This window comes from Chelmon rostratus, chromosome 15 (genome assembly GCF_017976325.1).
Source record: "Chelmon rostratus isolate fCheRos1 chromosome 15, fCheRos1.pri, whole genome shotgun sequence".
Classification (NCBI taxonomy): domain Eukaryota; kingdom Metazoa; phylum Chordata; class Actinopteri; order Chaetodontiformes; family Chaetodontidae; genus Chelmon; species Chelmon rostratus.
In genome coordinates, this window is record NC_055672.1 from 2,261,788 (window position 1) to 2,282,183 (window position 20,396).

Genomic DNA, 20,396 nt, shown 5'->3' on the forward strand with positions numbered 1-20,396 from the left:
AAGAATAAAATGGCCTATACTTGCAGACTGGTGATTTTTTTATACACACTTCATTATTCCTCCTCTCTGTTGATTAAGATTCATGTTTTTGTTCAGGTGACTTCTGAGTCTATTGCCGAGTGGGGTTCCCGACAGGCCCACCTGAACGAGGTGGGTAACTTCCTGATCGAGTCAACAGACCCTCAGACCAGCAGGACCCTGGCGGAGGAGCTGCGCAGACTTAACATGCGTTGGGCTGAGTTTGTCAAGAGAAACACATTCGTAAGTTACAAAACTAGGAAAACCTGGCTTGTGCGAAACAGTTGCTTTTCAAATTAGTTGTCAATGAATTTCCCGACAGTGGATTAATTGGTGTATTTCACCAACATAAAAGTGCTGTATGTATGTACAATATCACCCTCACATATTTAATTTTCTCCAGCCCATAGTCTTTGTTGTCCTAATGCGATGGCCTAGTGTCATCTGAGATCATTTGCAGTGAAGTGAATAGTAGAGCAGGGATTTTAGTATCTTTATGTCTCAGGCCTTTGGAATTTAAGATGTAATTGTCCCATTGTCCTAATTATTCCCACGCTGTGATGTTGAGGAGTGGCTTTAAGTCTGAAAGTTGTACTCCACCTTTGCTTATTGTGTAGAGACAATTATAAATGCAAGGCTTTCATAGTATTTGATTACACGTATGTATTGTCATACAGCTTCATTATTTTTCCAACTGCATATGGGGCTGATGTTATTAATACTTAATGAATTGTTTGTGAAATTATTCCATCATCATCCTCACTTTGGCATTTAAGAACAGGAACCAAATATCCTAGAAAGTTCTGCTATGTATTGCCATGCATAAATAGGCATGCTATATTTCTGTCTGTGTATATTTCTATTGGCTTATCTACAGTAACAAGTAATCAGCTTTTTACAAGCTTTGGTTGTCTGTATGATTATTGTACTTTTGTTGATAACTATCTGATACTTAATGTTTGTACATGTGCTTTTTCCAGGATAGCATGGCTGCACCCAGTGTTGACACCCAGGCTACACCCCAGGATGTCCAGGCTCTGATCAGAGAAGCCTCTCTCATTCTCAAGGAGCCTCTGGAGGCCATGGCAGCTCCTCTACGTACCTACAGAAAAAGAATACAGGTAGTACTAAAGAACAGATAAATAAATGAACCTTGTGGAGTCATAGCTTTTCCCAACTATCAACTGTCTTAATGTTAATGTGTAATGTTGAGCTCTAAATAGATAAACATCACATGGACAACATCAGATTATTTGGAAAAAACAACATGCAATCTGCAAAAGTCTGGCGTCACGCTTACCATGCAGCTATATATGTCTGAAACTGATTATTCATTATCATTCGTCACAAGATTAAGCCAGTCCCACCAGATCTTTTTCAGTAATCAGACAATTAAAAATTCTGGCCTAAGGTTTAAGTTAGTTTGATTAGAAATCAATTAAATCAGTGACACTTTTTGATAACAGAGGATAATGATTATATGTGAAACACCAGTCTGTTGAGATCTCAGGATGCAGTCATTAGCCTGTTTTAACCAAGTTCTCATTTTATTCATTTATGAGAATTCTACTTTAAATGACCAGGTTTGTCTCTCTAGAATTAACTGATTGCTTTCTTCCCTTCAGTTCATAATGAGAAAAATAAAAGACGTGGATCTGGAGGCTCTGGCTCCGTCCCCGGAATGCCCAGCAGATCAGTTACAGAAACTGAAGCTTGCTATACCTGAAGTATGAATGATTTCTTTCCTTTTTTTTTTTTTTTTTTACATTCGTCATACAGATGCTTTCAAACCTTCATGGTGTTTTCCTCTATTTCTCACATTTATATATCGATCTATCTATATAGTGAATAATCTAATAATCTATATAGCCGCTGGCAGCTACCATTCATGACTGCACATAATATATTGTGAGTTTATCTGTTCATTACCTTAATGTCACCAGGTGATGCAGACCTTGCTTGACGCAGAACAGGTGTGTGCAGAGCTGCAGCACAGTGTGTTGGGTCTGGACAGTCGCCTGGCTGAACTCCTCCACTGGGAGGCTGAAGCCAGGGAGCTTTACCAGTTGCTGAGGGCCGCGGAGCGACAACAGCGGGGCCAAGACCCACGAGCCAGGGTAAGATGACCCACATGATCCACAAAATAGAGAGGTTGTTCTACTGTGACTGTCAATCCAAATTCTATTTCCTCTGAAACAGTTAAAGCTCCAATGACAATAGTTTATTGTCCTTTCATAAAGAAACTTTTATATGTAATTGATGAAATGCTGATGGTTGTTCAACACCATTTATTCCCCCAGGTCCTGATATCCCATGGTCTACAGCTGGAAGGTCAGGTGGTCACAGAAGAGCAGGACCTACAGGTCATGGTGATGACGAGCCAGAAGGACTCTCCCATCAAGTACCTCCACGCCTCCTCCATGCAGGACCGAGTGCGAGCCGCTGTCGCTCAATCACAGGCCAGTCATCTTTTGTAAATTGAGGGGCAAGCCATTGAGCTTAGCATGTTCTGCACTTGACACAGTAGGAAACAAGAAAGACACAACAGGAGAGGCTTAGCAGAGAATATAAATGTATGACATCAGTTTTTCTTGTGTGTGACTTCAATTCCAGGAGGCTGTCGGTATGCTGAGCAGCCTGGGAGCCAGAAGAGACAGAAGCAGAAGCCCCCCAGAAGGGCCTCCTCCCTCAAAAGTCTTTATTCAGGCTACAGGAAAGCCTCAACATCTGACAGAGTCAGACCAGGCCAGACACCCAACTCAGCAGCCCGAGACAAAGTTAGTTTCTCATCAGTGTCATGAAACCTTTGTGCCAAGGATAGTGGTGCAGGAATACAGAGAAGAAAAGATGACTTCTCCTCCAATGCCATATACCTACGCACAAGCTGTGATGCAGACCAGGACAAAGTCGCCACCAGATTGCCAGGCTCATGCCTGGCCAGCGACCACTGCACAAGAGCAACAGCAGTCTCAGGAGCAAGGATTGATAGCAGAGCAACAGCTACTGCAGCAAGAACAAGTTATAAGACAGATTGAAATAGAGCTACAACAGAAAGAACTCAAACAACAGCAACCACAAGGCATACAACAGCAGGAGCCTTGGCCAGCACAATCACAACAGCAGCAGAATCAGGAACAACCACAGGTGGTGCAGCAGCAGCAGCAGCTAGAAATGCATCAATATCAAGTTCAGCAACATGTAATTGCTCATACACAGATTGAACCACAAGTCAGCCAGACACAAGAGCACCACGAGCAGACTTTACCACCTGTAAGGAAGCCTCCTCTGAGCTCCCAGGGGCTTCAAAGCAGAAAGGCTCAAGCCATGAAGAACCGGCCCTGGCTTCAGAAGGCAGCCACAGGAGAGCGTAAAACTCCACATCCAGTACAGGATTCCACTCAGGAACCTATTCAGACCACACAGACACAGCCACAGTCAGACAGAGAAACAGTGACACCGGTTCATGTTGTTTCACCGGATGCCAGGCCACAGTCTGAGACGCATGCAAAGTTTATTGAGAACCAAAAACAGCAACAAAAACAAAGACAGCAGCTTGAAAATCTAGAGCAGCAGCAGCAACAACAACAACAAAAGGAGAAGCATCAGCAAGAGCAGCACCCGGCAAAACAGCAAAAACAGAGACAGCTGCTCCAGCAGGAGCAACAAAAACAACCTATGGCTGTTGAGAGACATGAAGAACCAGATTCAGGAACCAAGGCTAAATCCCGGACTGTAAATATGGCTAAGCCTCGCCCACAAACAAAGGCCTCAAATCAGTCACAACCTCAAACTATGGTTCACTCTAAATCTCAGGCAGCAATCCAAGTGCAGGTTCAGTCCACAAGTGTGTCCCACACTACCACAGATAGTCAGCAACCACTGAAGACCATGTCCCACACCAGCGTGAGCCAAGGTCGGTCACAAACACAAGTTCTTCCACAGACCCATGGCCCCACAAAGACACAATCAGTGACACAGCCACAGACACAGCAACAACTCCATCCCCAGGTTAAGACTCAGCCCCAAACATGTGTCCCAACTGGACCTCATCCATCAATGCAGCCACAGGGTCTAGCCCATGGCCCACCTGTAACTCAAGTGCAGACATGGGCTCAAATCAAACCCACTTCAGCCATGCAGGGTCCACTGCAGGGCCAAATTCAGCCTCCTGTGCCGTCTCACATTCAGCTTCGTAGTCATCCACAGTCATGGGCCCCTGTTAGGCCTCCCTCCCCAAAGTCACCAACACATACCCAGATTCAAACCCATGCTCAGTCATTGGCCCAGTCTGAAATCGCTCCTCAGTTAATGCCCCAGTCTCAAACCAATCCTCAGTTAATGCCCAAGTCTCAAAACCATCCTCAGTCAATGTCCCAGCCTCAAATCTATCCTCAGTCAATACCCCAGTCTCAAATCCATCCTCAGTCAATACCCCAGTCTCAAATCCATCCTCAGTCAATTGTCCAGCCTCAAATCCATCCTCAGTCAATACCCCAGTCTCAAATCCATCCTCAGTCAATACCACAGTCTCAAGTCCATACTCAGTCAATGGCCCAGCCTCAAACCTATGCTCAGCCAGGTCACGCCCAACCTTCAACTCAACAAATCCGAGCTCAACCTGTAGTCCAGCATCAGGGTCATCCTCAGCCTGTGACTCAGTATCCGACACATGCTCAGTCAGTGGTCCAGCACCCAGGCCATATTTCCCAGAGCCAAATCCACACTTGGACTCAAGTTAGAGCCTCATCCCCAGTGTCCATCCAGCATCCACAGGCTACAGCACAACCTCCGTATTACCCGCAAAGTTACTCCCAGGGTCCGTCTCCCTCCCAGCAGTGGACACTCAAACAGGATCCTCAAAACCAAGCCATTGCCCAGCAGAGGCATCCAATTCCCCAACCATACCCTCAGCAAATAGTTCAAGCTTCACAGTCTCAGGCTTATCCAACAGTTCAGGCTCTACCGCAGTGGCCCCAAGCTGGACCCCAAATGGGACCTCAGATGGGGCCCCCCGAATATTCTCACATGGGGCCATCATATACTCAGCCTCAAACACAGCCCCAAGTAAGACCCCAGAGTTCCATGCAACAACAATCTCAGGTGAGAGCTTATGATATGTTTCATATCCAGACACAACAAGGCCAAGTTCAACAACAACCTTGGGCTCAGACACTGGCTCAAATTCAGCCCCAGCCTTATCCCCAGCCTCAAGCTCAGCAATATTCACAGGTTCAGCATCAGCATCAAACTCAGCATCCCCAATCAAAACCACCACACCAAGCCCATCCTCAGTTTCCTTCAAAGCCCCAGCTTCAACTTCAGCTGCAGACCCAGTCCCAAACACACATCCAGACACAATCATCGGTGCAAGTAAAGCCAAATGCCGAATCTCAGCAATCTCAGCTTAATCTTCAGTTCCAGCAGCCAGCTCTACAACCACAACATCAGGCCCAGCTCCAACCACAACCGAAGATTCAGTCACCAACTCAACCAAAACGCGAATCACCTCCACAGCTCAAGCCTCCAGCCCAATTAGCACCACAACCAGAAGTTCAATCACCAACTCAACCTATGGCTCGGTCACCAACCCAACCCAAGGCTGAATCACTGCCACAACCTATACCTGAGTCCCAGCTGCCACCACAACCCATGGCTCAGTCACCAATCCAAGCCAAGTCACCACCACAACCTAAATTGCAGGCCCAAACTGCACCATTACCTGAAGCTCAGTCACCAACTCAACCCAAGGCCCAGTCAATGCCACAGCCCAAATCTCAGGCACCGTTACCACCACAGCCCCAACATCAGGCTCAGTCACCACAGCTACCCAAGTCCCAAATGACACCACCACCACCTGAAGCTCAATCGCAGACTCAACCCAAGGTTCATTCACCAACCCAACCCAAGGCCCAACCACTGCCGCAACCCAAACCTCAGGCACAGTTGCCACCACAGCCCCAACTTCAGGCTTCGTCACCACCATTAACCAAGGCCCAAACAGCACCACTACCAACGGAAGCTCAATCACCAACTCAGGCCAAGGTTCAGCCACCAACCCATCCCAAGGCCCAATCACTGCCACAACCCAAACCTCATGCTCAGTTGCCACCACAGCTGCAACTTCAGGCTCAAACTGCACCACAGTCCAAGGCTCAGTCACCCCCACAGGCCAGACCTCAGACCCAACCATTTCCACAGTCAAAACTTCAACCTCAGTCTCCTCCACAACCCAAACCTCAACAACCCCAAACTGTTCTCCTCTCACAGGTCAGTGTGCTGCCTCAGTCCCTTGCTGAGTCACCAGACTTGTGCATTACACCTCCAGCCCTGGCCCAGGCACCTCCCCAGGCCTATTCAGAGGCATATGCCAAGGCCCAGGCTTTGGCCAGAAATGGCTTTGAGGAGGCCAAGCACTGTCTGCAGGAGCACATCCGGGAAACCATTAACATTTTTGAAGACAAACGTGTATCAGCTGAGAAAGCATCAGTGAAAGAGGTAAGTCACTTAATCACTTCTGTAATGTAAAAAAAAAAAAATACCCGAATGAGTAACCTTAACAGGTAAGTTTTAATTTGCAAGATTTTTATGCGGTTAGTGGTCAGTTTTGGTATTCTGCATTGCCAGTTGATATAACCATTAAAATAGGATACCCAGCTCATGGAAACTACATTTGATGTTTAAAAAACTGAAATAACCTTTAAAGGGGAGATATTTCTAAAAAAAATATGCAAAAGAGAAACACACTACTACTTTTTTTCTTGCTCCACATTTCTACTGCATTTTCTCACTGAAATAAACAGATTTTAAAGATGCCAGTCTGCGAGAACAATTTTTGCCTTTCTCCTCAGGAGACTCTCAGGACCTTGGACCCAGAGTTGCTGGAGGAGTTCTTGAGAGCAGCCAAGGGCATGGAGGCCTTTTGTACCCCCTCACAGCTCAGAGACATGGAGTTCTACACCCAGTCTGTCAGGGCACAGTGGGAGGTAGGACACAAACTTACTGTGGGAGTTTGGTGTTAATGTGTGTGGTTTTGATTGCAGTTAATAGGGAATTGTATTGTTCACATTTGTTACTTTTAATGCGGCCTTATCGTGTTTGAGGTTTGAATATCAGATGCTCGTGCATGTCAGCCATAAATGTACTGAAACTGTTGCATTTTCTGCCTTTGTCAGTTTTTTTAAACATATGAATGTCAGTAAATTGTTCATTTGCATGCATTAAAAAGCACTTATACGTATGTTCTAACATGTCATGTGGTTTCCTTGAATTGATTTTGTTTGATTTCACAGACCCTAAGAGCTGAGATCTCAGGCTTTTTGCAGCAAATACGTTTTGAAGTAACAAGGAAAAACTTTAAGACAGCTGCCCTGCAGTGTGAGATGCACTTAAAGTCCCGATTAGAAAATCATGCACAGGTAGCTAAAGCTAGAACTGAATTCTTGGCAGCTGTGCTTTGGTGGATGGGCATGCAGCCAGCTTATCTGCTCTGCATATTTAACCTTTTTTCTTCCTTCTTCTTTGTATGCCTCAAAGGAGATTCTGTCAGTGGGACTTGGTAATTGCAATACTTCATTCTGATTGCTCTTTAAGAGAGTGCTGTTTTTGTTGAGGTGTTTTTACAGAACCAAATATAACCCTTTTAAGTTCTTGATTTTATTGTAACTTGCTGGGCCAGAAAAGAAAAACACAGTAAACATACACAACTATATAAGATAATGAAATAAATTCTCTAATTTAGATGAAATTCTCAGCAGTTATTCTATATATAGTAGCAGTATAGGAGAAATCACATTTTCAGATGAAGATGAAAAACAGCATTCTAGCATTTTTTTGTGCAGTACATTGGTGAGCTGCTGTCATCTGTAGGCTGGCTTGTGTGTTGCAGTGTGATTGTAAAGGTGTCAAAACCCAACTTGAGACATAAATGGCATTCTGTAATATTGTTATGCTATTAAACTGAGCAAGCGAGGTGAAAATTGTATCATCTGGCTTCAAATCTCATTAACATACCCATTTACTGACTTACCTACTGCTTCTGCTGTGTCCACATTCACCAGGCTTGCATCTCAGCGGATGGCAGCTTTGCCCAGGCAGGACAGCACCTGGAGGCCTTGAAAGAGTTGTGTGACACCTTGAGCCCTGAGGATGCTCACCGCCTGGCCCAGACTCAACTGAGAGAGTGTGAGAAGAGGCTGGCTGCCATCCAGCGCCAGTTCAGCGGAGACCAAGATGCACCACTCCCTGATACTCGGTGAGATATCATTATTTTTTCTCTACATTGAAGTCTATTCGTTATTAAGACATTTAGTAATGAAATTTGTCATTTTAGATGATGGTTCATTTGGCTCCTTCATGACCCAAAAATTCCAGAGCCACTTGTTGTTGTTGAAGGCCAAACGCTGTCTTGTGCAGCATTTAGAGGGCCGGTGTGTAAGATTGAGGGAGATCTATTGCCAGAATATGGCAGAAATATTCTGTTTTTATGTTTTAACAATTATGTTTTCATTATTCTAAATCACCGGAAAATGATTTTTGTGTTTTCGTTACCTTAGAATGAGGTCTTCTTCCGTGGAGTCTGCCATGTGCACTGCCGTGTTTCTACAGTAGCCCAGAACATACAAACCAAGCACTGACTCTAGAGGGAGCCTTTTCCATTTTTTGCTAGTTTTGTGACCCTATAGGTTCTCCTACGCGCTTGGAAAGGGAGGGGTGAGGCAAGGGGTATTGAGTTGGCTGCAGTCTGCAACATCACTGCTAGAAGCCACCAAATCCTGCACACTGGACCTTTAAGATAAAATGTTAAAGGAAAACACTTGTCAAAATTATTATCCTCACAGGATTCCTGTTGCCTTCAGTGAGGATCTGACCACGCAAAAGGAACCTACAAAACCAAGTGACAAACCTCAGGTCTCAGCTGAGGTATGACTCACTCCCATTTAAACCTTGTACTCTTTAGATTGAACCAACAATTTGAGCTCCTTTGAACCTTTTTTCAGACTTTTCAGACTGTCCCTAATCACAGCAGTTTCACATATCTATGTTTTCTGCAGTTATACCTGCAAGGATATAGTGTCACTTACAGACAGCCATGGAGCTCTGGAGGTTTGAAATAACAGATAATGTGCTTTTACTCTTTGTCAGATGTTTCAAGTGACAAAGGCAGTTGGGGTGGAGAGGAAGGAGGTTGAAAAGCAAGCATCGGTAGAGGAAGAAGTCACCAAAAAGGAGGCTTTAGAAAGGTAGACTGAATTTAGCTCAGTCTAGGCTTTGATAAGCACAACATAACACACTGTGCTATTTGGAGGTCATTATGTTTAGTTTTTAACTTGTCTTTGTTTGCTTTAATTTATGAAATCTCCAGATATGAGAATTGTAAGAGGACTCTGCAAACCCAGTTGGCTAAAAATGAACAGAGCATTAAGGATGTTCCCTCTGACTCCGTCTCTCTGAAAGGCCTGCACACACGGCTCCAGGAAATACAGGTACAATAAAAGTTTGTGTGTTTGAGAAACAGATTTCAATGCAGTAATTATTGGAAGATTGTCTTAGTGTCTGGAGTTGACATTTGCGTTTGTACTATATTTACTAAGTGAATCAACATTATGACATTACCGGCGAAGTTGAAATTGATCTCCATCTTTTCCAGTTCTTGAGGCAAGAGACAGAGTCTCTGTGGTCTGAGTATGCAAACCAGTGCTCCCAGTGTTCCCAGGTGAGCGGGAACACTGGTCTGGAGCAGGAGAAGGTGGAGCTACAGGAGCAGTGGCGCAGCCAACAGTCCAACCTTCAGAGGAGAGGCAGCTCACTGGGTGCCGCCCTCAGACAGATCGACTCCACCGAGAACCACATGGTGGACTTCACCGACCGTCTGGACCGCTACCTGAGGCAGCCCAAAGACATCACTGCCTTCACGCTGGCCAACACCAACATCCTAAAAGATATTAAGGTACCTATCAGCCATGAATTCACTTCAGGTTCAGTGTTGTTGAGTATTATTTTGTCGCTCACACAAAAGTTATCCTTGCATTGATGTATGTTATTGATAGTGACCGCTCTCTGAGACACAGATTCACTAGAAGTCAATGCAGAAAACAGACAGCCGCGTACACAGATATTACAAACCAATCTCACACTCTACAGCCTTCTTATCTGACATTACTCTTTGTCTCCTTTTGCGATAGGAACTGGATGACAACATACAGAGTGAGCTGGATCAAGTGTCCCGTCTGGACCCTGAATCCAGCGATCTGGACCCCAGAGACTGCTTCCCTCTTTCCCGTGAGGTTGAGACTCACAGAACCAGCCTGGATCAGCTTCGACAGCAGGTCCGGAAGAGTGAAGCAGCCGCCCGCGCCCTTGACCGCTTTCTCATGTCGTTGCGTACTGTGGATGAAGATATTTCTGGAGTCCAAGCCGCCCCCTGCAGTGATGCTCAGGTACTGCAGGACTGTTGCTCCAAGCTGGCTCTGATCAGGCAGAGCGTCGACAGTCTGAAAGAAAAGGCGCCTCAGCTGGATCTGCTCCTGCAAGGGGCCAGGCTGACAGTCACCAGGGATGGTGTCCCGGCCTCCTGCCTGGACATGGTGACTGCCCTGCTGAGAAGGCTGGAGGAGGCTGACAGTGGGCTGGCCAGCCAGCAGAGGGACATCCAGAAGGAGACACAGAGCAGATCCCTGGGCCTGAGGAAGAGGACGATGCTGGGGGAGCTGAGGAAGCTGCAGGATACGATTGAAAATCAAGGCCTGAACGAACCCACCATGCCTGCTGTACAACACAGGTGTGTGTTGTATGTCTTCAACCTTATACAACAAGAGTGAAGCTGTCTTTTCGATGGTTTAAATTGTGTAATTTTGTAATATGCGCTTTTTTCCAGGACTAGGCATACTGCATGCACACAGAATGTATATCTAAGACATATCTAAAGACATGTACTCGCAGAGTTAAAAGCCTAATTTCCTAAAATAATGTCTTTGTGATCATTTTATTACTTTTCAGGCTTCGTGCCTTGTCAGATTTGGAGGGTCAGCTGCAGGCTAAGCACGCAGAGCTCCAGAACCTCCGTGAACTTCAAGAGAAACAGGGAGGAGGAGAAAACCTCTATCAGGAACTGGAGACCCAGTGGAAGGACACTCAGAGAGCTTTTTCTGACAGGTATGTTAGGCGAGACACGTGTTCAGCTCAAGTAACTAAACAAATAAACTAAGAAACTAAATTCAAACCATTAAAAATAAGTTACTGCTCTGCATCTCATTAATATTGACAATCGACTAGTTGCTGTAGCTTCTACTGGATATGGATGTCTTTGATAATAGCAATTAGGATGTGTGTCTAAGTTATACTAATACTAGTCCTAGTAATTCTGTTTAGATGCTAAGGTAAATGTTGACAGCTGCTGTTGGCCAACAGCAGTGTGTGTTTGGAATACAGAAAGTGAGACATCACTTAAAATCCCCTCTGTTATATCCTTTCTCTGGCAGGAAGAAGCAGTGCAGCAACTTGCTGGAGCTTCTGAAGAAGTTCCAGAGCTGCCGCAGTGACCTGAGCAACACCATGCAGAGGGCAGAGCGGACGATTAGTGATCAGGCTTCCTACATGGGCAAGGACAACCTGCACAGATGTATAACTAAGGTTAGTCCACACAATCACGTTTCCATTCCATTTAGAATTATTCTGTATCCAAAATTTCTAAAATGAGATCAGTCTGCGTGTGTTCAGGTGTATACTGTCTGTTCACATGTGTGCGTCTGCTCAGGTCCATGATATTAAGGAGGAGCTCAGTGGTCTTGGGGAGCGTATGGAAGAGATGAGGGGAGTTTGCAGACAGCTGCAGTCCCAACTGAAGAAGTTCCCAGACTGCAGTGAGACTCCCTTTGAATCAGAGGCTGACACACTCATGGACAACTGGCTGGACGTAAGTATCTATGCACGCATTCCCCACATATGGATTGTGTTCTGTAGAATTAAAACTCAAAGCTGGACAAGTTTTTAAAAAAAAGCTCAATTCCAGGTTGGGAGTAGTGACTGGAACACTTCTGTTTTCAACTCAACTCGGCTGAAAATTGTGGATTTGTGTTGCCCTTGCAGGTGACAGAGAAGACCGATGCCTACATGGATAACCTACAGGTGGGCCTGGAGCTGTGGGAGAAGCAGCTGATGCTTGGGGGAGAGGTGGACGCCTGGGCAGGGTCCAAATTGGCTCTGTTTGCAGAGAGCCATCCCTTCAACAATGAGCAACAAGTACTTGACATGAGGGTAAGATTCCCATAGAAGTAAAATTCTTATTGCTTCACAGGTAGAGGTAGGTCATCCTAGATCTTTTAGTTTCTCCCATGTATTTCATCTATTTCTATCATGTAGAAGATGAGAGTTGTGCTTTTCATGGCTTCATAGGATGAGATCCATGCCAATGAGGAGAACATTGAGCATTTCCACAAGAAGTCTGTGGAGATCCAGGAGATGCTGCAGACTCAGGAGGCACCGCTGGAGCTGCAGGTGAGTTGAAACACTGATCGCTCTGATACCTTCTGATGTTATTTCATGAGTTCATATCCACATTTCTTTTACAACATCTGTGTTCTTTTTACAATGTTTCAATAAGGTGATGGAAACCCAGCTGAGGAAGAGGATGGAACAGGTGAAGGAGCTGTTCACCGACTGCACCGACGTCTTTAAGGAGCTGGTAGCTGTGAAGACACACCTGGCTCAGAAGATACAGGAGTGCCAGTCAGACGTGGAGAAGATCCAGTGTTCTCTCAGCAAGATTGATGTTTCACAGCCAAAGGTTGAAGCCCAGATTCAGGTACACACCTGTTACATGTTGTAACTCACACTGGTGTAATGCTTTTATGTTATAGATCGTGCATTATCTGGAACATATACCCTATACTCTTTTCCTACCTTGCAAACTTTCAGAATCCAATATGAAGTGTAGTTTTGATTTGATTTGAAAAAGAATGAAAGAGTTTGATCCTGAGCCTTTGACTTCACTGTTTTATCTCGTCCTCACCAGGATCTGTGTGATGATCTGGAGGCTCGGGAGGAGCAGGCTGAGGCTGTGTTGAAGGAGGTGGGTTTGGTTTCCAGTGTGGCCAGTCCTCAGGTGCTGGAGGCGCTGTCTGTAGACTGCAGCAGGCTGAGGGAGGCCATCTCCCACACCAAGGAAATGATCCACCTGAAGAGAGAGGAGAGGGACAAAGGCCTTCTCAAGGTTATCAAAGGTTAGTTTATTTGTTTATTTTTAACATGGTGGCATTGCCATTTGGAAATTGACACATTGCACACATTACACAAACAGAGCAGAACAGAGCAATATATTAGCATTATTTGGGTGTGTGTTTGTGGGTGTTTCTGATAAATATGCTGGATATTTTCTTTTTTCCAGATAGAATAAATGAACTTTGCCACAGATTCACTGTGGGACAGGACCTTGATTTTCCCCATTTTAATTTTTGATATTCTGTTTATGAATGATTGTAATCATATATGATGATAATAGCTTTTCATTTTCTCCAGATGAAAGGCAGCTGTTTGAGGGATGGTTCCAGGACTTGCAGCTGTCCGTCAATGAGTGCTTTGAGAACCCTGAGAGCAGAACAGATGTGGTAACATCTTTGCAAAGACTCACTGTAAGTGGATGAATATGTTGTTGAATAGACAGATGCTGTAGATTGCTGGATGTTGGATGGGTCCTCACAGTGTGTCTTGTGTCCATCAGAGTTTCTTAAAATCCAAGGATGCAGAGAAACGTCTGGAGCAGCTGAGAGATCGGCTGGAGAGAGGCAGCCAGCAGGTTCCTCCCCAGCAGCTCTCTGAGTTCACCGACTGGCTGAAGGAGCAGCAGGAGGAGGTGGGCACGTTCAGAACCCACTGCACCAACAGGCAGACACAAATGGAGTCCCTCCTCAGTGACTTGAACAGGTATTTACTTCTTTGGTTGGACATGAATATTAATACATTTCATGCTGTTGAAAAACTGTGAAATCTGCCTTTTTTTGGTCAGGAGCTGCACAAACTGCAGTGAAAAGTTAAGTGTTATTCTAACCATTAAGGTTTTTTAGTTTTTTGGTTTGTATCTTGTGTTCTCTAGTCTGCAGAAGCAACATGATAGCTTCCGTGATTGGCTGCAGACCAAAGAAAAGCAGTCTGTGGAATCAGACAAAGTCAAACTTCTTCTCAAAGACCTTCAGGATGAGAGGTGATCTTCAACTTTAATACAACCAGAACTAGAAGCATTTCAGCTCACATTTAGTAAACTAACAATACCATTTATTGTCCTTAGGATACATAGATGTTAATGTAGACTGATGACTGGGTATTTGATTCTGATGGTGATATTGATATTTTACAGTGAAAACTCATCAAATCATTAAAAAGTTTACAATAATGGTTTGAGGGAGGACAAGATATAGATGAACCAACAGTAAATGTTCAGTAATTAATTCCACTGGAAAATTAAAACTTTTTATCTCCTGCATGCAAGACAAACACACTATAAAACATTTCTGAACTGCATTTTTTTTTTGTTTATCTGGTGCAAAACACGTCAGTATTGATAAACCTGTGATAAGTCCAAAATAGACCATAAAGCCATCTCTGTGTGATAATGGGCGGTTTGTAGAATTTGAGACATGCTTACACTGACATTGTTGAGGTTAGGCTTTATGTTTACAATATGCTAACTAGAGCATGAAACCTAAAAATGTTCATCCACAGAGTGGCACAGGGTGAAACTTTTGCTCTTTCCACTTGTCTTGCATACCTTCTATCTCACTTTCCTTTGTCTCTTTTTGTTGCCTTGTGTTTCTTTTATGTCTTGTTTTAATGCATTAAGTCTTATGTAAAGTGCTTTGGATTGCCTTGTTGTTTGAAAGGTGCTATAAAGTATATTTGCCTTTCCTTCCATGTGACAGCGGTAGAGCTGAGACCCTCAGTGAGGTGTTAGCAACAGTACGCAGACAAGGCGTCAGAGCAGAAGGCCTCCTGAAGGGCGGAGATAACTTGATACAACGCTACCGAAACCTAGAAGCCAGGCTGCAGAAGCAGGCCGACGCTCAAAGCGCCCTGGAGGTGGAATTTGACAAATTAAACACTGAGGCTGAGAGCACCAGGACCTGGATAACTGACCTCCTGCAACCCCTCACCTCCTCTGGAACAGACACCAAGACAGAGAAGATGAAGAACAAAGCACAGGTCAGTGAAAGTAAATTTGAAACTAAATTGCATAAAACATTAGTATATAGAGAAAATGAATAAAATATTAACTTTTATAAATTAGAAAAACTCAGGCTTGTTCTTTCTTTTTCTTGTGGGGGGGAATACCCTGTTTCTCTTTCTCTCGTCTTTGTCTTTTATTCAACCATTCTTAACGTCATATGCAAGCTAAACTTAACTGAACAAGAAAAATTGGCTATTAAGTATGGAATTACAGTGAAGAATAAAAAATAAGCACAATTTCCAATGATGGAAATTAGGACAATACTTTTATTTTGTCATGAACTAAGTTATTGCACAAGTGGAAGTTTTGACCTGTTTGTGCCGGTAGATGAGGAGTCATTAGGATTCATCCTGTGAGCTCCATTAATGTCAATACCTAAATTCCATTCATCAAAGAAATGTTGAGATTGTTCTATGTGGACCAAACTGTTGGAGCAACAGACACACAGACGTATTTGTGCTTCCTGTATCTACACTGCTAGCATCACTAAAACATGTTTTCCTCTAGCAGACATTTTCATAATTTTTCCATTTTGTCATCAGGCTGTCCTGAGCTCCAAACCTGAGGGAGACTTTAAAGTGAACAACCTGAGAAGACAAAGTGAAAGTCTGTGTGAGCTGGAGGACATGGAGGAGGGCAGGAAACAGGAGCTTCAGCGGTCAGTCAGAGAAACAGAGGAGCAGTGGAGGATGGCTCTGCAGACAGCTGAACAGGCTCTCAGCAAGGCAGAAACAAAAGTCCTGTTAGACAAGGACTTCAGTGCTTTCAAAACCCAGAATGAAAATGTTCAGTCCTGGATTCGAGACCAGGAGCTGAACCTGCAGTCACTTAGTGGTTGCATACAAGTTGAAGAAAAGCCTCAGATTGCACAAGTGAGTTTAAAGCGATTGTGGATCAGTGTGTTATTGTTGTGGTGGGGGTTATTTGTAGAACATCTTTTAAGTGCTTGTTTTTCGAGGGTAGAGGCAAAGTATTAAAGGGATATTTGTTCTCTCCAGGCCACTCTGAGCTCCAAGCCTCATGGGGATGCAAAGCTCCAGGATCTGAAGCAACGATGCCAAAGTCTGTGTGACGACCAGGGCTTGGAAGAGAGCAGGAGACGAGAGGTTCAGGACGCAGTCAGACACACAGAGGAGCAGTGGAGGAAGGTCCTGCAGGCTGCCGAGGAGGCTCTCAACAAGGCAGAGGCCGAAGCTGCCACTGAAAGGGACTTTAATGCTTTCAAAACCCAAAGTGAGAGCATCCAGTCCTGGATCAAAGAACAGAAGCAGAAGCTGGTGCCACACGCTGGTCATATGCAGTTTGAAGAAAGGCTACAGGTCACGCAGGTGAGTCTCAGCATTGTATTTTTTCAAAAAGCCTTTGTTATTTTGTCTGCATATTTTACTTTCTTAAGCTTTTTGTTTGACCACCAGTTTGACCCTTTCTGTGCTGTCTCCTTCAGGCTGTGACGACCTCCAAACCTGAGGGAGAGTCCAAGCTGCTCGACCTGAAGCGACAAGGTGAAAGTGTGTGTGAGCAGCTGGAGGAGAGCAGGAAGGCAGAGGTTCAGCAGCTGGTAAAAGACTCAGAGCAGCAGTGGAGAACAGTTCTGCAAGCAGCCAGACAGGCAGAGCTCCGAGCTCTTTCAGACGACTTCGACACTCAGAGTAAAGACATTCAGTCCTGGATCAGAGACAGACAGCAGAGGCTACAGTCTGTGGGTGGTCACACCCCACCGGAAGAGAGAAGTCTCACAGCCCAGGTCTGCCGAACTTACTGTACTGTTGTAGCAATATATGTTTTCTCAATTTTAATGAGAAATGGGCAATAATAGAGTCATTTTGAGACATCTCTGATGTTGGGAATTCTTGAAAGTTTGGGGATTCATGGTGTCGTAAAATGAACTTGTGTTAATAGAGAATTTGAATGGCAGTTATTGCATTTAATGAATCTTTTGTGTTTTGTCTGCAGACCATCTTGAGCTCCAAACCTGATGGTGACTGTATGGTAAACAATCTGAGGAGGCGAGGCCAGGGTCTGTGTGACCACCCAGACGCAGACAAGGGCAGGCAAGCCCATGTTCAGCAGACGGTCAGAGACACAGAGGAGCAGTGGAGGACAGTCCTGCAGGCTGCTAAACATGTCGAAGATGCTGCAGGAGCTGAGATCACCCAGAGGACTGAGAGGAGAAAGTTGGAGGTAAGATAACTCGATGGAAAACTGCAGACTGTAATCTGCAGTGACTTACACTGAGTGCTATGATAGTGTGAAATCAGCTCATTCTCAACATATAAAACATTCTTAACATCAATCTACTGTGAATGAATACAATTTGAGTATATGACTTGCAACTGAATGGCAGTAAAATAAACAAATGTGACTGTGCACACTCTGTGGAGGGTATGATGAAATACTACATAAACGTTAATACTACTTGTCAAAGGCAGTTTGCATGGATTCATTTTGACCCACCTCATTAAGTTAGTATCTTTTCTTTTTCAGCTGAGAGAATTTGATATCCATCAGCAGGAAACTGGCAGCTGGCTTACAGACCTCCAACAAAAAGTGGACTCACTGAGCAGCCAAACTAACGCTGAGGACAGACTGCACTCAGCCCAGGTGAGCTGACAAGTGTTAGAGGGAGAGAGGAGCTCATGTGTGTGAGCACAAAATGCACTGATAATGAAACGATTATATTGTGGATTTCACAGATTATGATCATGACTTTACACAGGTATACAAGTCTAACTATGGGATTTGATGTCTGTATCTTACCTGCAGGCCATTATCAGCTCCAAGCCAGAAGGAGACTCCAAGCTCCAGGAGCTCAGGAGACAAGGCCAGAGTTTGTGTGGTCTGGACCTTGAGGAACACAAAAAACAAGAGCTTCAACAAAAAGTTAGAGGTGCTGAGGAACAGTGGATGAGAGTCACGCAAAATGCTAAACAAGCGCTGGATCAAGCTGAAAGGCAGTGTGCTCTGGAAGCCCAGCTGAGGGACTTTAAAGATCTGAGTGAAAACACCAGAACCTGGCTGGAAGACAAGGAGCAGAGCCTGGTCTCTCTGGATAGTCAGACAGACCTAGAAAAGACAATAACCACCGCACAGGTCAGTTTGTGCATGAAAAGGTTTGACAAAGAAATACGAAACATAACAGCTGTGACATTTCGCTAGTGAGCATGCAGTTTTGAGTGTTGAGTGCATGCTTTTTCATCCAGAACAAATTTAGGTTTGTTTGCTGATCAAGGTATATGTAGATAATGCCCTTGTTGGTTCCTTCTTCTATCAACATGTCAGGCACATATGATACATGGTGGTTAACAGGAGTAATGAAAAAGAGAATGAATTTTTATTTTATCCTCAGAACATCCTGAGCTGTAAGCCTGAGGGAGACTCCAAGCTGACAGAGCTGAAGAGACAGAGTCAGAGTCTGTCTGACCAGGAAGACCTGGAGGAGAACGTGAGACGAGAGGCTCAGCGGAGGGTCAAAGATTCAGAGGAACAGTGGACGACAGTCCTGCAGTCCGCTGAGAACACTCTGAAGAAAGCTGAGGTCCAATACTCGCTCTCCAGGGAGCTGGAGGCCTTCCGTACCCAAGCAGGGAGCACCAAAACCTGGGTTAAAGAGCTGCAGCAACAGGCCGAGTCCAAAGGGACCGGCACTCAGGGCACCCGGGCTCAGATAGAGGACAGACTGAACACAGCTCAGGTAAAACATGAAATATGAGAGTTTTTTTTAAGTAATATGTAATGTTCTACTACAGGGAAGTTCATCAAGTAAGATATCTATAGACTTAGAGTAAAATAGTATTAGAATTGATTATTAATATCACTATGATTTTTCAGATGGTGGTTATTCCTTTTTTGTTCCATCTGGTCAGTGGACACATAACGGCTGTGTATCATTGTGTCTTCAGGTCATCTTGAGCTCCAAGTCCCATGCCGAGGCCCAAGTGATGGGGCTGAAGAGACGAGCACAGAGTCTTTGTGAGCAAAAAGACCTGGAGGCAGACAAGAAACAGGAGGTTCAGCAGACGGTCAAAGACACTGAGCAGCAGTGGACGACGGTCCTGCGGGCTGCTGGGGAGACACAGAGGTACAGGGTGCTGTTTTTAGCTTTTTGAGGGCAAATCTTCTATTTGATTTTTCCTTTTACATAAATGTCAGTGTGCAAGATCAGCTGCAGATCAGCTGCCTGAAGCTTGTTACCCAGGTTCAGCCCTCTGTGGCTGTAGTGTCCTTAAGTCCTGCCTAGTGACAGAGTCTGGCTTTGATTCCTTTTTATCAGCTCTGCTTATTAAATCTAAATCCGGCATGTCAAACTGATTCCAGAAAGGGCCGTGTGGCTGCAGGTTTTCTTTCCAACTGAGGAGGAGCACACCAGGCTGGAATCAAATAATCAGCTGATATCAGTCTGCAGCTGATAACTAAGTGATCCCTTGATGTTGATTGGTTGGCCTGCTGTGCTCCTCGTTGGTTGGAACAAAAACCTGCAGCCACACGGCCCTTTGTGGAATCAGTTTGACACGCCTGATCTAAATCCTTTGAAGTCCCTCATCAAATTCATAGAATTAAGGAATACCAAAAATAAATAATGAAGTAAATTATTTGTAATTCATATAATTATTTAAGGTTTATTTTCAAAACAGATCAATCAATTACAGATTAGAATACAATTAGTTACAACAAAGCAACCATTAACTCCAAAAAAATTAAAAAGCCACGTTAGTAATTTATTTTCCCAAAGAATTTCAGATTTTCTAGGAAACCCCAAAAACATCAGACATTACACTGGATCCATGTTTTTATAGTCTGTGATCACTTGAAGTTGAAGGTTGAATTAACTGAATTAATTGTGAATCATATTTCTAATGTTATTACATCTGCAGGCAGTTGAAGGGTGTTGTGGGGCGCCTGGTGTCCTGTCAGCACCAGCGAGACCAAGCTGAGGCCCGTCTGTCTGAGCTTCAGAAGCAGACGTCCGACCTGCCACGTGTCTTCCCCTGGCCAGGCCTGGGAGAGCGGAGGCAAGCGGTGGAGCAGGCCCGGAGCCTGCAGGACCAGACCACAGCTTTGGCCCCCGTTCTGTCAGACGTCCACACGCAGGTAAAGACCTCACAGGACACCAACTTCAACTATATGTTTCTGGGCTATTATTGATGATGTGTCAGTTCAAAACGAA

At 44.6% G+C, this 20,396-nt stretch overlaps 1 protein-coding gene across 1 annotated transcript in view; it reads left to right on the forward strand.

The window, feature by feature from the left end:
• The window catches only part of syne2b (spectrin repeat containing, nuclear envelope 2b), a 127,254-nt gene that overhangs the window by 18,672 nt on the left and 88,186 nt on the right, over positions 1 to 20,396 (forward strand). Inside the window, 36 exon segments of the mRNA XM_041953978.1 lie at positions 97 to 261; positions 999 to 1,139; positions 1,644 to 1,745; positions 1,962 to 2,135; positions 2,319 to 2,477; positions 2,632 to 3,639; positions 3,832 to 3,921; positions 4,534 to 6,513; positions 6,867 to 7,001; positions 7,308 to 7,433; positions 8,076 to 8,269; positions 8,856 to 8,937; positions 9,160 to 9,257; positions 9,380 to 9,500; positions 9,665 to 9,964; positions 10,200 to 10,795; positions 11,014 to 11,173; positions 11,500 to 11,646; positions 11,771 to 11,929; positions 12,103 to 12,270; positions 12,409 to 12,510; positions 12,617 to 12,817; positions 13,028 to 13,235; positions 13,531 to 13,643; positions 13,733 to 13,935; positions 14,105 to 14,212; positions 14,928 to 15,207; positions 15,775 to 16,104; positions 16,231 to 16,560; positions 16,677 to 16,976; positions 17,186 to 17,413; positions 17,717 to 17,833; positions 17,996 to 18,322; positions 18,579 to 18,923; positions 19,132 to 19,310; positions 20,104 to 20,320. Coding sequence (XP_041809912.1) covers positions 97 to 261; positions 999 to 1,139; positions 1,644 to 1,745; positions 1,962 to 2,135; positions 2,319 to 2,477; positions 2,632 to 3,639; positions 3,832 to 3,921; positions 4,534 to 6,513; positions 6,867 to 7,001; positions 7,308 to 7,433; positions 8,076 to 8,269; positions 8,856 to 8,937; positions 9,160 to 9,257; positions 9,380 to 9,500; positions 9,665 to 9,964; positions 10,200 to 10,795; positions 11,014 to 11,173; positions 11,500 to 11,646; positions 11,771 to 11,929; positions 12,103 to 12,270; positions 12,409 to 12,510; positions 12,617 to 12,817; positions 13,028 to 13,235; positions 13,531 to 13,643; positions 13,733 to 13,935; positions 14,105 to 14,212; positions 14,928 to 15,207; positions 15,775 to 16,104; positions 16,231 to 16,560; positions 16,677 to 16,976; positions 17,186 to 17,413; positions 17,717 to 17,833; positions 17,996 to 18,322; positions 18,579 to 18,923; positions 19,132 to 19,310; positions 20,104 to 20,320 — 9,693 coding nt within the window.